Source organism: Sarcophilus harrisii, chromosome 4 (genome assembly GCF_902635505.1).
Source record: "Sarcophilus harrisii chromosome 4, mSarHar1.11, whole genome shotgun sequence".
Classification (NCBI taxonomy): Eukaryota; Metazoa; Chordata; class Mammalia; order Dasyuromorphia; family Dasyuridae; genus Sarcophilus; species Sarcophilus harrisii.
Genome location: NC_045429.1, coordinates 391,401,599 through 391,417,407, shown reverse-complemented (window position 1 = coordinate 391,417,407; position 15,809 = coordinate 391,401,599). Strand labels below are relative to the sequence as shown.

General features: G+C 39.2%; 1 protein-coding gene across 1 annotated transcript in view; it reads right to left on the bottom strand.

The window, feature by feature from the left end:
- Positions 1–8,284, bottom strand: part of DUSP10 (dual specificity phosphatase 10) — a 44,413-nt gene extending 36,129 nt beyond the window's left edge. Inside the window, exons 1-2 of the mRNA XM_003758742.4 lie at positions 8,095–8,284; positions 5,003–5,853 (exon numbers count right to left, since the gene is read on the bottom strand). Coding sequence (XP_003758790.1) covers positions 5,003–5,810 — 808 coding nt within the window. The 5' untranslated portion in view covers positions 5,811–5,853; positions 8,095–8,284. The remainder of the gene's footprint in view (positions 1–5,002; positions 5,854–8,094) is intronic.
- Between the last annotated feature and the right edge of the window lie 7,525 nt (positions 8,285–15,809).

The following is a 15,809-nucleotide window of genomic DNA, read 5'->3' as shown; positions in this document are numbered from 1 at the left end:
ACACTCCTCCTCCCCCCATAAAAAGGCAAAGTAGTCTTGTCTCATTACCCAAAATGTCTTTCAACATCCATAATGCTAAATGTGTCCATTCTTCCTGCTTTCAATTCATTCCCCCTCTCCTGACACTTTTGTAGTTGGATTGCAAGTGTGTGTGTGTGTGTGTGTGTGTGTGTGTGTATGTGTTTCCTAAAGCGCAAACTAAAAATACATCAGTCTGACAAGCGGCCAGAAAAGTAAAGCTTTATAGCCTTATACCCTCATTATTTAGCCGTGTGACATCAGCTGGATGGATTTATAATCACATTTTTTACAAATCCCATTATAAATAAATAATTCTAAGATATGCCCAAATCACTCAGGCCTCTTGGCCCAACATGCTTTTGTAATTACTTGGAGCTCCAACTGTATGCTACTTAAATTAGTTAGTAGTCACTCAGTTATTTTTAGGTCATAGCAACGAGTTCATGTACACACATACACACACACACACACACACACACACACACACACACACATATTTCCCTAGCAAAGTATTTTTGCCTCCTTTGGAGGCAAGAGCCAGATGTAATTCACTGTCCACCTTTACTTCTATTAGATCAGTCTGGTATGTTCAGAATACATCTGGAGACTAAGATAAGATATTAACAGAAAGAAATTTTACATAAGAGAGTATTTTCTGTTAACCTTTTTTGTTTGTTGCTCATTTTAAAATCTTCCTAACATCTTTATGAGGTAGTAAGGTGGTATTTGAGCCACTAACAAAACAAATTCAGGAAAACTGAGATACTTTCATAATAACTTCTTCCTCTACTGGCTAAAGTCATATGTTGGGGGTCACCAAACTCTTGAAAGCCTATATAAGACTTTCTTTCAGTAACTGTTTTTACTGTAGAAATACTTATCATATGTAACTTCTATCTCAGGATCATGGAAGATTTTCTAAAAAGAGGTTTTGACTCTGTGTTATAGAACTTCTTCATGTATAAACTTCCTGACCTTTCTTTCATACCTCTCTCCCCATCTTTCTCTTTGTGTCTCTATAGTCAAATAAATGCATCAGTCCCTTGACAGGGCTATCAGACAGTAGAGTAATCAATTCCCAGTTTGAGAGAGTACAAAGAGGAATAAGGGAGCTGTGAAATATAGACATTGAAAGAGAAGATTCCAAAGAAGCATTTTTAAAAATTGCTCCAAGTCATCTTTAAATTATTCTTTAAATCCTTAGATTTCTCTAAAATGCCTGATAAGTTGACAAATCTTTCTTTCTTTTTCACAATGGGGATCCCTCAGTTTAAAAAGATTTTTTTAAGTGATATGAATAAACTCTCTGCTCCCACTCTTCAGACAGACTTTTCTTTTTCTTTAAAGGAAGATGAAGGGATCTCTTTTTATTCCTCAAGCTGGTAGATGTTAAAATTGTTACTGTAAATCTTTTTGTCAAAAACAAAAAAAAAAAATGGACTTCTAAATGTAAGGGAAAGTTAATACGTTCCTTTATTTAACCCTTGGAGATTCACAGAAACAGTTAACAGAGAACCAGATCTGCTTTCTCAAGGCTCTCCTGACTTCACCAGGATCCAGTTAAACCATATTAGAAATCTGCTTTCACAAGGACTGAGTAGGCAATCTTGTCTCTGTCTGTCTCTCTCTCTTTCTATATACATATATGTATGTCTGTAAATACACATATAAAAATATGTGTGGGTGGATATATATACATACACACACACACATACACACACATTTGCTTTATCATTTTGATCATTCTCTCCAGGTACAAAGGAGGAGTTCACATCTGATGCCATTTGCTTTTCTGAAGATGATGATTATCCTACAAAGTTTCAGACATAGGTCACTAACGCATGGGATTGTAAATTAGAACAGTAACCTAATCCCACGGGCTCCACCATCTCTGATCAGTTTCTTCCTAACCTGACACTGCCTTACTAAAATGGTAACAGAGTAGCTTCTCACTTGACAGGCAGTGCCAAAAATGGAGAACATGGCGCTGAAACAGGGGGACATAAAACTTGGACAGTGAGGGTAGCAACCAGTGTTTACAAACATAAAACTGAGGATCAGATGGGCCAGCCATAAATTAAACTGGATTACATGGAGCAAAAGAAATCTCTCAAAATAAATGAAAGAAGATTTAGAGATTCTACCGTATGGTATATTTTAACCCATCTAACTAACTCCCTCCCCATGCTTAACTTCTTGACCTCAACTCCACCCCCAAGCTATTCTGCCAAAAAAAAAAAGGAAAAAAGAAAAAAAAAAAGAAATATTACTGACTTCAAAATGGCACCGCTACTACTCTACAAAATAAAATCCTAGACCATTAAAGAGCTGGCTTTCCTAAATCCAAACTCTGTAGAACAGCAATGGCAAATCAACTTACTTGACCCAAGCAAAGATACTTTAGGAAAACTTCATGGTAAAGTTGTTGAATCTTAAAAAATTTCCACCTTCTCCTAGGTGTCAAGTATACTTAAGGAAACCCATTTCTTATCCATTCCATATACCCCCCAAAGAACTGTGAATATTCTGAAAATGAAATTATTTTCCTTGATCACAGTCTTATTATAAACCCAATTTCTGATCAGGTCCATGAAAGAAATAATCTTCCTTATGTTCTGTCTCAAAAAGTAAGACAAAATATTCCTAATATCCCTTCCCCCATTGTGTTATAGATTTAACCCAAGTCCATAGGATATCTAAAGAAAAAAAACCACATATAAGCCAACCTCTACCGCTGAGCGTCTTCTTAGCCGGACCTTCCCTGCTTCTCGCCAACCTGAAAATGTCTGGCCCTCAGCAGGACCCAACCAGGGCGCCCAGTGGTGAAGTCAGCAATGGGTCCCGCCCCACTGAGGAAATCTCACTATCTCATCACTGAGGAACAAGGCCAGGCTGCCCAGAGTCTCAGAAGCATAGACGGACAATAAGACATAGGGGGTACGCTCTGGGCTGCACTAGGTGGACTCGTTGCCCCATGATTTATAATCCACATCCATAGCCAACCACAGCTCACTGTAATCCAGAGGACTGTTGCTACAACTCTTCCTAATTATCACCGTGATTCAGTTCCAGAGGTTAATCAGAATTTATTTCATTTATTCCCTTCCTTGGTTAAGAGAATCCCCAAACAGACATGTTTAAGAGGCTAGCCTACAGAAGAAAAAAAAGAGAAGATCATTAGGCAAATGATGGTTCTGTTGTTTCCCCTTCTCTTCCCTTCCCAAAAGACCAAAATGTTGTAGAGGAAGCATTTGAAGAAGTCCCTCTATTCTTTTATCCATTCATAAATTTATATATCTATATCTATGTATGTCTATCCATATGCATATATACATGTGTCTATATATGTATACACACACATACAAATACACATATATGTATATATATAAAACATGTCATAAGACAAACTAAAAAATGACCAGATTTATAGTTCATGACAGCTAGAAAAGAAACCATTTTAGTCTTACAGCATTATTATGAAAAATATCTCTTCCATGGTTCCCATCATGTCGCCTATGAGATCTAAGAAGAATCAGACTTTTCAGGTGACTACATGCAATGAGAGTAAACTAGGGGTTGAGGCAGAGTGAGGAGGGGAATAGTAGGGAGAAAAAGAACGAACTTTATTTCCCCCAGTTAATAGATGTTATATGAGGATAGGAGCAAAAATTGATGAGAATATTAAATGAGAAACTACAAAGAACTAGACATGCAAAAAAGACCCAATTTGCTCTAGCAAAATGAGTGCTGGTAATTTGTATAAGCAGATCACCCAATGAATAGACTCACCATCTTTGGTCAACCTATTTCTAGAGGCTAATTACAGGTCAGATTTCTAAAGTCTATCAATATACAACTGAAGTGGCACAAGAACATACATCTTTTCCTCCGTGGGCAAGGTGAAAGAATGGTACAGATTGCAACAAGGACATAGAATGATAAAGAGGAGATTAAACTTAATTTAAGCATCATCCAAGTGCTGACTTGGTAACAAAAGCAATTGGGAGGATATTTGACAGTCTTAGGGGCAATAAGAAGACTAGAGCTGTCCCTCAAAGTCATCTAAAGCAAGGTGTGATGGGATACTGGAATAATCCTTGTGGGGAACATAGTGTCCAGACTGTAAACAACTCTAGTCCTCTTAAGCTGCTTGCCTTTCCAATACTGATGAGCTAAGAGTGCTATGGAAAGACAACCCACTTTTTCACATTTAGGAAAGAACTAACATGAGACAGAACCATGTTATTATACAAGGACTTATCCTTTCAAAGCTTTAGTAAAGATATGGGTATATTTTAAGAAAATATTTGTAAAAGGGATTTTCCAGACCACAATGAGATGTAGAGAAAAGCTAAAAAGCTGTCATGCTTAAACCATTCTCTCCAAAGCAGATAAAACATTGTGAAGTAGGGAGGTTTGGGGGAGAGAGCCATCCTTCAGACAGAAGTATGTTTCAAAACTTGACATTGTTTGTTGTTGTTGTTGTTGTTGTTAATTCCCTCTTGCTCCAGTTCCAATGACAGGTAAGAAAAAATATGAAGAATCTCATAATAATACCACCACCACTCCCTGCACCTTACATCAGGATTTCACTTCCTAGTTTACAAGTGCTCTCATATACATTTGTCCGTTTTATCCTCATAACCACCTTTAACAAAGCAAACAGGGTAATCATTATTTTATCAGTTTTGCAGATACAGGAACAGGAGCCTGGAGAGGCTAAGCACCTCCCCTTTTTGAATCACACAAATAGCCAGTTGCAGAAGTGGGACCAGAACTCAAGGCCCCTGGATTTCAATTTAGTACTCTTGGAGGAAGGAAGGTAAAAAGATAGAAAAGTTTGGGAGTACTGGGTTTTTGTGAAGAGGGATAGAATTGGTATTAAATCCAAAAGGAAAAAAATAAACAAAACAAAAGGAAAAACACAGAAGAATCCCAAAGGAATGGGTTAAGGGTGAGAGGTGAGGAAAAGATCAAATACCTTTCAAAACCAGAGGCTCTTTGCCTTCTCTCTTCAGTGACTCTAGGACTATGTGAAGTGGTTGGGAAGGCATCACCCGGCTGGGTTCATTGGTATTCTCATCATAAACTATGATTTCTTTGGAAAAGATCCTCTTGAAAGAGTCCTTGCCTTCCCTACAGGAGATCAAGTCCAAGACTGTGATCTTGCCTTGCTGTAATCTCCTCCTGCTGATTTTATCAGAACAGTTAATATGGACAGCCCCTTGGATGTGGCTCTTATTGTATTCCATGAATGGTCTGCAGTCAATGATGACAGGACCCTGGCTCTGTTGGTGACTTTTGCTACATTTGGTCATCTTCTTTGCCAAGTCGTTGGGGTAGATTATTTTGATGCTGGCTAGTGGCTTGGGGGTACCCAACATGGGGCTGCTCACTCCACCCGATGGACTTAAAGAGCCAAGATTTTCATTGTTGTTGACCATCTGGTTGGCAGGACAGACAGTAGAGGTGCCTATGTTGGTCGAAGTGCCGGCAGCGATGGCTTGGGTTGGGGCCTGATTGTCCTTGTCGTAAGTTGCCACAGTGCAGCAGCTGGCACTGCTGCATCCACAATTCAGGGAGCGGGCAGAGCAGGTAGATGAGGGCATATACGTCAGATTCGCAGCCTTGAGAGTCACGACGGTGGTGGCGATCACGGCTACGTGGTTTTCACTGAGAGAAGAGGCAGATTCAAGGTAACTAGAGTCTAAACAAAGGTTGAGATCCTGAGGTCGGACTGGCCTAGAGAGTGCCACTAGTACCCTGTCGTCTAAAGGAGATGGAGGCATGAGGAGGCTGAAAACTGGCGATTCAAGAAGAACTCAAGATAATCTGTAAAGAAGGGGGGAAAGAAAAAGAAAAGTCACATGATACAAAAGAGATCACAAGTGCAGGCTGTTGCATGTTATGTCTCAGTCTGAGGAAGGGGACTTGCCATTATATCCCTTCTGGTAAAAGTCACCCTAAAATGTCTTTAACCATGAAAGTTCCAAAGAATCCAGCTCCTTCACATGTATGCAAAGAGGATGCAAACCAAATTGGCCCAAGTTTACTCTGATACCCCACACTTAAGGGCAAGTATATAACCCATGCAAATAGAAGTAAATTTTGTCTTTTAGGATTTAGGATATCAAAACTTAAATTTTTAAAAAAATTGAGTCTAAGAGTAAGAATTTTAAAAGCATTAAGAATCACCAAATCAGAGAGCTACATGGAATCTCATAGGGTTATTTAATCCCTGCCCTCCTCTGGGAGGCAGAAGCAAACTTGAACTGTCTGAGAAATATAGCTGTCTACTAATACAGCTCTTATTTCCTTTGCTCACTGCAAAGGAAAAGAAAAAATGATCAAACTCACTGGCACAGATCACAGAAATACACTGCTAGATAGATCCGAATAGGATTGTCAACTTTCGTCAAATCAAAATGAAAGAAGCCTCTTAAGAGAAGCCCTGTTACTAACATGAATATTCAATACATCCCAAACTGTCATGTGTACGATGTACCCTAAAAAAGTATAATACAGTAATATGTTTCTTTCTATTACTAGTCTGAACACTAATCTGAATTCTCTACTTTTCATCACCACTAGACAAGTGTGGCACTAAAATAATACCTCAAAGTCAGGCCTGGAAATCCTAACCCTAATGAAGCCAACAGTCCCTAGTTCCCCTGTTCTCAACCAGCCTCCTTGGTTCCCTCTTCAATTCCTTCTCTTCTTTTCTGCCTGGTGTCCTCTACCCCCAACCCCCATACACAAAGCAGATGCCTCTGTAAGTTCAGCAGTAGACCAGAATGTAGCAAGCCCCAGTAGTAAACATTATATCCTATCACCATCTATTCATATTTTTGAACTTTAAATCATCTAAAGATCTAAAAAGATTTCCTTATTTTGAATTTTTTTTTTAAATAGCAGTTATGTGTTAGTAAAATTAGCTCTGCTTCGAAGACACACAGTTGTGTGTATGTGATGTATGATGGAACATCAACCCTAAACGACCCAGACAGACTGCTTCTCTCACCCTCCCTTTATTAGGGAACACACATGGAACCGAACCCCAGATAGGAATGGCTCACCAAAACGAACTTTAAAATCTGTTTATAGTGGAGAAATGTCATTTTATATACAATTATCAGAATTCTCACAAAGAAAACTGAAATGTCACAGTGCCAAATCAATGCCTGTGTCTATCTATATCTTTGTAGATAAAGATATATGTACATATACACACACCTACAGACACCACAGACCATATCTTATACAGACTTTTATTAAGATTTCTCTTACCCACCTTTAGATGTCAGTAAAGGATTCACACTCCCCCTACTCTCCTATGGTACATTTGAAAAATGAGTACTATTTGAGAATGCAATAGAACTGTTTCATGTCATCAGGAAGCATAAAAGTATTGTATTACCTGCCGGGATTTGTCCAGGCATCCATAGACTTCCTTTCCAGAGAGAATAAGTGTGTACACACACACACACACACACACACACACACAAACAATCCTCCTCCCTACGTTCACATATAGTGCGTGGATGCACGGGGCATCTCACACACGCACATAGTATAGCAAAGATATCTGCATCTCTGCAGCAGAGGGTCGTATTTATATTTTCCATGAAACCCTGAGATCGAGCGCTCCAAATTTACTAGAGATAAATGAAGAGCTCCCTCATCCCACCCCACTCTAGCCACCAGAAAGGGGCTAGAACGGAAAAGAAGTGATTAGATGATTTTTTTAAACAGCGCCTTCCCCTCTACTCCACATCACTACCGTCCCTGCACCTCCCAATCACTCACACACAGAGGAACCCGCGCGCCTTGGACGCTTGGAACTGCCGCAAAGCCCCCAACCAACCTCGGCTTTCTTCTCGCCGGCCCAAGTGGACCGCATAGCGTGGAGGCGCACCGAGGAGCGTAGCCACCAGCCCAGAGCCCTCTCTCTCGCCTTACCTTGTTTTCCCCCCAAAAAGGAGAGTCTCGCATCGCACACACACAAACACATCTCTATCCCACACCTCCTCTCCTCCTCTCCTCCCAGGCGCGTAGGCGGCCACTTCCACTTACTTCATAAATAAGTATATCCCTCCACCATTTGGCGCTTCACTGTAGCAATCGATGGAGCATCCAACCCCCATTCACTTAGCTTCATTGATCTCCAGCTGCAACATAGTTACTTTCTCTTTTGCTACACTGTAAATGTAAGGTTCGTAGGAGGCGGGCCAAGCGCAGACGGATGAAGGACTGAGCCAATAGACTCTAGGTGAAACCCAAATGCCACCTCACAGCAGCCCGTAGCCAATGGGTGTCGATGGGGGGCGGAGTCGAGGGCGTGGCCCTGTCTCTTTAAGGAGGGTTCATCCGACGCTGCTTCGGGTCCTCTATGTTATAACACGGGCGGTGATGTCATTGGCAGCCAATCAAAAACTTAAAAGAGCCTGCCGGAGCTGGAGAGGAGCAGCTGCTCTCTATTTACATGTAAACTGAACCAGTAGGATGCAGTTAACCCGTTCTTGGACTGAATTGTCAATGGACTGCACTTTCCACTTGGGCTACTTGTCTCTTTCCACTTGAAGAGGCCCTTTTCTCTGGCGGAGACATTACGAATGTATGTTTAAATTTTTCTTTTCTTCTTTTTTTTTAATCTGAAAGAAACGGTAAGAAAAAAAAAAAAAAAAGAAAAAGAAAAAAAAAAGTCCCCGAATAAGTAACTTTCTGAATACTTAGAAGATTCGCCTTCCTGGATTTGAAGAAAACTGTAAGTCACCGGTTTTATTAGAGACTGTGATGTTTATTAGCCCATTCTGGAGGATTCACGCCAATCGCCGAGGCTCGAGATGGATTTAAAAACTCTGTGAGCCTAGTCTGTCCCCTCAGCCCAAGTTATATTTGCGCACAACTCTGAGAAGCTAAGCCCCGGGGGTGGCTTTTCTTTTCGTCTCTCCCCCCTCAGTATCTTGAAGCTGATCGCTGAAGAAGCAAACCGACTTCAGATTCGGCGCCGTCTCTCTTGAGGAAAGGATATCGGGGAGCTACTAAGTCCGCTCCTCCTCCCACTGGCCCCTTCTCCGACTGTCTGGCAAAAGATGAGAAGTTTCCACTCGTCCAATCCCTGAGAGTTCAGCCTAAGCATCACTCAGCAACCTGTGTTGGCCAGAGTCCGAGCCCCGCTCCGCTTTGCCTAATGCCTCTTCCCTCAAGACTACCCATAGTGCACGTATCGAGGCGACAACTGCAGCTGGCGCCCGAAGAACGAAAAAAGAAAGTGTCTCAGGGCACCAATACCAAACAGCCTGTTCTCCAAGAATTGCCTGCTAGTTCCCCGGTCACACCTGCACCTTCCCCGTTACCATTGGAGGAGGTAGAGCCACGGCGCTGGGCAAGGTCCAGAGCGCGGCATCCTTCAGGTAAAAAAAAGTCCAAAGATGGGAGAGTAGGCGACGGCAATCTTTGGACCCGGGTCGTTTCCCCTAGGCGTTGCTGGGCACAAGCTCCCGGCGCAGACTCGAGCGTATCGGTGCCACCCCGTTTTCTGAAGTGTAGACTAAAGGAACCCCGACAGCTTTGGCTGTGCAGGTGCCCATCAGTCCCTCCTCCCAGCACTAGGGCCCCATCTCGAAACTTGAGCTTTAGAGATCCGGAGAATTCGTCCAGACGCACCCGCCGGTTCTGCGCGTCGGTACCCCCTTACCTCCCCACTCAGTGCAGTAACTTCAAGGGGGGGCCCTTCTGTTTTAAAACTATCCAGTCAGCCCGCAAGACTCCTGGAGAAGGGAAAAAGGAAAAACCCGAGCGGCATGGAAACAGAGGGGGAAAGAAGAGGAGGCAAAATATAATCAACAAAACTGAATTTGTCCCACAGATCCTCGGGGGGACGGAGTGTTATGTCCCAATTCATATGACTTCTAGATTCCGAGAGTCTCCAGGGAAAATGAGATCATCTGCAGACAACTCTTACTTTGAGGGATGTAGGTGGGCCGAAGACACTTTCTTTAAACCAAGCCAGAAAGATGTTGGGAAAGGTGCTCAGAAGGCCGAAAGGAAGGGGGGAGGCTCCAAAAAGTTTCAGCAGCACAAAAGTACCCCAAGAAATGGGATGTTTATCCTACCAAAGAGAAGTGGGGCGGGAAAACTAAAATAATTGGCGTGGAGAAATACAATATGAATCCTTTGAATGGTTTGGTATTTAGAGTTATGGTTAAGTCTCAAAGCCAAATAATCTTCCTTAGTGGCAGTTATATACGTAATTGCCTCAAGTGTCTGCCTTAAGTGTCTACCTTAATAGCAGAAGATATCCACTATAGTCAGCTGGCCAGATGCAGACAACAGATATTCTTAAAGGTTGGTTCTTTCGACTCTTTCCCTTCCTCCCTTTTCCCTCCCTCCCTCTGTTCCTCTCTGTCTCTCTGTCTCTCTGTCTCTCTGTCTCTCTCTCTCTCTCTCTCTGTTTCTCTCTCTCTCTCTCTCTCTCTCTCTCTCTCTCTCTCTCTCTCTCTCTCTCTCTCTCTCTCTCTCTCTCTCTCTCTCTCTCTCTCTCTCTTTCTCTTCTTTATCTTTCCTGAAGAGAGATAAGCACAGGGAAGTAAATACAGAGGAAATTACTCTTTTCCATATAGTTTTTTTTTTTCTTTTAACAAATAACTGGTCCATTAAGGATAAGTTGGGGAAGGAATGAAAAGAATTTGTGGAGTACCACTTTCCTCTTCCCTTCTCCCCACCAATACATACATACATAAACATTAATTTACAGAATGGTATATTAACTGATCTTTGTACCTTTGGAAAAATGCTGCCAAGACATGGCCAGAAAAGTTGAATCCTGAGCAAATCAGAACAGGGTATTATGGACTTTTTACTCCTTGGACCTGTCAGTTTAGATGACAAGATTTGCTGTTATCCTGCTCTTCCTTCCAAATATAGCTGTATATACTGCTGAATTAGGGAGGAGGAGGAAGAAGAGGGAGAAGGATGGGAAGGAGTAGTGGGGGGGGGGGAGAGAGTAAAATAAATCCTTCCAGGATTTGGGGAGTTTGGTTTAGACAATTTATGTTATTTGTACTTTTCAAGGTTGATACCAATAACTGTTTTCTCAATTGTGAAATCCTGGAAACTTGGGTTCCACTTTCAGCAGCAGCAGTTGGGTGACCTTGAACTTCATTTCACACTGTTAAGCCTCAGTTTCCCTATTTTTAATATATAGGGATAACTTTTTTTTTCTTGCATTAACTACTTTCAGGGATAAATGTAGTCACATTAGGTACTTCTAAGAATCGAATGGGATTAATTTATGTGATCAGCGTTGTGTAAATTATAAAAGGTCTAAAAACATAAAGTAGTATTATAAAAGGCATGGTCTCTTAAAATACATTGGAATTTATTTTACTTAAACACTTTGGGAAGGTAGCTGTGAAGTTAGTAGAACAAATATCAGATCTGGAAGACTTGAGTTTGGGTCAGGAGACTAGAAGGGGACAAGTAGCCATGTGATCCAACTCCTTCGCCTTTCAGGTGAGAAAACTGAGGCCCAGATAGGTAAAATGTGATTTACTTATATTTTCAAGGTAATAAGTGACAAGGCTGGCACTTCCAAGTTTTTTCAACTGACTTTAATCTCTCTAAGGTTATTAACAGAGAGCTAGTAAGGATTCATCTGAAATGAGACAAATTGTTTAAGGTCATATGTAAGTAAGCAGGATTTGAATTCAAGTCCTCTAACACAAAAACCCAGTATTCTTCCCACTTTACCATATTGCTCTGAGTCTATTACATCATCAGTAAGGTAGGGATGATAGTAGTTTTCATTCTCTTCCTTACAGAATTATAGTGATGATTTAGTGAGATTATGTATAAAAAAAACTTTGTATAAAGTCCTCCCTAACTTTTACAATTAAAATGGATATAATTGAACTTGTCCTGTCTCTTGTTGTTCTTGTAGAATTATTATGGGACTAAAAAAAAGAGAAAAGGTAGAAATGCTACTCTTTTGACAAAGTAAAATTCCCATCTACAAATGTAGGGTATCTAAAGAAGAGTTTTATTCTTACTTCAAGAAATTGTGGCCCTACTGAAAATTTCATGTGAAGACCTATAAGGAAGAAGGGAAATGAAAATTTATTAAGTGCCTAATGTATGCCAGGCCTTTCACAAATATAATGTCATTTAATTTTCAGAAGAACCCTGGGAGATATATGCTACCATGTAGTTGAGGAAACAGAAGCAGAGAGGTTTGACTGACTGACCCAGGATCACACAGATAGTAGGTGTCTGAGATCAAATTTGAAATTAGGTGTCCCTGACTCTAGGTACAACACTTTCTGCTGCAGCCTGTTATCTCTCAGAAGAGTTGCATAAAATTTTTTCCTATTAGCCACATTAGCCTAACTCAATCCAAACCAGAGATTTCTGCAGTACCTTAAAAGCTTTTAATAAATAAATAAAAATATAACATATATAGATATAATAATAAATAAAATAAATAAATAGAAAACATAATACACTTAGATTTAATAAGGTGATTATTTTTTCTTAACTAATTGCAGGTCACAATTAAACTAATAGTTGGGAAAGAGAGCATATACATTTATCTTTGTCAAATCTGACTGGATATTCCGAAGAAGTACATGTATACATATCAAATATTTATCAAATGTCCCTGTGAGTAGATAGTTTGAACTCAATATAAAGTGTAGTAGAAAGATTTCTTTCCAAAGAGAGGTTTATTAAGTCACCCCTTCTCAAAGCTTCAGATGTATAAGAGGTGACTTTGTCTCTGTTTTTGAATCATAAATGTGGAAATCCTATCTGAAATACTGTCCTGGCTGTTTATATTTTTAGTAGCAGCCAGCCAATGGCTATGTACCTGACTTGAGTATAAATAAGGATTAAAGTCTTCACTGAGTTGGCAAATCTTAATGTTCAATTTTACTTCTAAATTAAAAAAAAAAAAAGGCAGAAGAGTCTGGATCCTATTTGGCTTGTTTTTTTTTTTTTGTTTGTTTGTTTGTTTTTTGTTTTTGTTTTTTTTTTTTTTTTGTGGCACAACTCCTCACATTTGTTGTTCATAAACATCATTTTAAAAATCAGTGAAGCTTCTAGGTGTTTTTTGTTGTGCTAAGTACCATACAAAGCAACTTAAGCTGCCAGGATTCTTACCTTCTAGGAGCTTATGGCCCAAGAATAATAACAAAAGCCTGGACTAACAGAAAATAAATAGGAAACCACTGAACAAATATCAAATAAAGACATTTTCTCATGAAATGAAGCATAAAAAGAAATATGGCATAATGTATAGAGTGCTGTCTTGGAATCAGAAAGACCTGATTCTATTCCTCTGACAATGAATAAATCAGTGGCCAAAGAGATTTTTCTAAAACTAGCTATTTATCACATATCTGCTTACCAAACTTTGTAAACTCCAATGTCTGCTATCATTTACTTCTAAGATCAAACGTAAACAACTCTGTTTGGAATTTGAAGCTCTTCACAACATGATTTCTTCTACCTATCCAGTCTCATCGATTTCCCTTCAAGAACTCCATAATTCAACCACACTAATCCACTGTTTCTTGTACAGGAAACAATGTCATTATGACTTTCCATGTCCGAAATGCCTCCCCTTCTTCACCTTTTGGAGTTACTGGCTTCCATCAAGAGTCATTTCAAGAATACCAAGCTTTGGTGATACAAAGAAAAAGCAAAAACATTTCCTGCCCTCAAGCAACTTACATTTGAATGGGGAAATGTTATATATGCAAATACATTGAAATATTAGTAGGTTGAAACATACAAGATAAATTTAGTAGAGGAAAGATAAACTTGGAATAGAAGATACACTAGTAGTGAGGCAGATTAAAAAAGATCCCTTCCTCCTTAGTCTTTAAATAACACTTGAATTCTGAGTGTTTTTTAAAATAGTATTTTATTTCTTCCAAATACATGTAACGGCAAATTTTAACATTCATTTTTTTTAAGCAATAATCTGCTATTTATTAGATAACTAAAAATAAAAACTCAAATTATAAAAATGTAGAGATTTTAATATAATTTACTATTAACATTCATTTCTTTTAAAAATTTGAATTCTGAATTTTCTCCCTCATGCCCTCTCTGTCAAAGATAGTAATTTGATATAGATTATACCTACATTTATAACATATTTCCATATTAGTTATATTGTGAAAGAAGAAAGAGACCAAAAGAAAAAACTAAAGTGAAAACAATATGCTTCAAATCACATTTAATTCTGATTCTTAAAAAAAAGCTGATCCCATTTGTCTCTGTTTCATTTCTACATCTCCATTTCTAATTCAAGCTTTCATCACCTTTCTTTTGTAATATGGCAATAGCCTTTCGATTACTTTTCCTGCCTCAAGTTTCTTCCCATTCCAATCTATCTTCTACACATTGACCAAATGTATATCTGACTATGTTCTACCCCACACCCATTTTCAATAAATTCCATTGATTCCCTATTTACACAAAGTAAATTCCTGTCTTTGGCATTCAAAACCTCACAATTTTCTTTCTTGTATTCCTCATTATTCCTCTCCATACAGTACACAATCTAGCCAGACTTAACTAACTTATCTTCCTTTTTGTCTCAAGGCTTTCTGTTTTTCCATCTCTGTGGCTTTGCATTGCTGTGCACCACACTAAGAATGCTCCAGACCCTTCCCCCCCACACTCCCTCACCCCAAGAAACACCACCTTCACACACACACCTCCACCTGTTGGAATCCTTGGTTTCCTTCAAGAACACAACCCAAATGTCATATTCTGTAGAAATCTTTCCTGGTCCCCAGACCTGCTAATATCTTTCCTCCTAAATTTATCTTGTATTTACTTTAATTGATTTTGAATAGACTTTGATATGCATGATTTCTTACTTTCTCAGTATCCTCTTGCATAGCACTGTATTTAAATATAGTATATGTTTAATCAAAGCTTTACTTGATTAATTTATTGATTATATAGGAAATTGAATGAATGAATACAATTCAAAAAAACATTTACTAAATATTTCTCAAGTGCTAAATACTGAATTAAGCAGCCAGCATACAAATACAAGCAAACCAGATGATCCCAACCCTTTAAAATTACATCCTAAGAGAGGAAGATAAGATTTAAGGAGGGGGAAGGAATTCAACATATTTATTCATATTTTCCTAAATAAATGAATTTTCCAGTTCTTCAATTTTCTCAACTTCCATGACCTATTCCTTTACTCCACCTTAGCTAAACATAAAGATGGTGGTATCTTTGATACCCACAAATGTTCTACTCCCTTGATTATGAATTCCAAAATTTATCTAATCAAATTTATCATTCCATCTCTCCCTAAGCCTTATGATTTCTAACCCTATTTTTTTTATCCTGTCATTTCTTCCCTTTACCTCTCTGTTCTTTCCCTGACTATTATCCTTGAAAAGTTCCTCTCTTGACCCTATGGTGAAGCAATTCAATTCTTTACTATCTTCCACTGCTGAATCTCATTCCCTTTTGTCTCATGCCTGCTCAAACCTTGACAAGCTCCATCCTATGATTCACTTTCTTCACTCCTGCTTATATTTAAATTGTTTTCATGTTGTATCCCCCCCCAATTAAAATGTGGGATCCTTGAGAGCAGGAACTGCCTTTTGCTTTTCTTTGTATCCCCTGTTTTCAACACAGTGCCTTACACGTAGTAGGCAGTTAATATTTATTGACTGGCTGACTGATGTGATGCTGAATGAAATTCAAAGGAAATCACAAAATCATGAGATCTGAGTCCACTTCAGACTTGT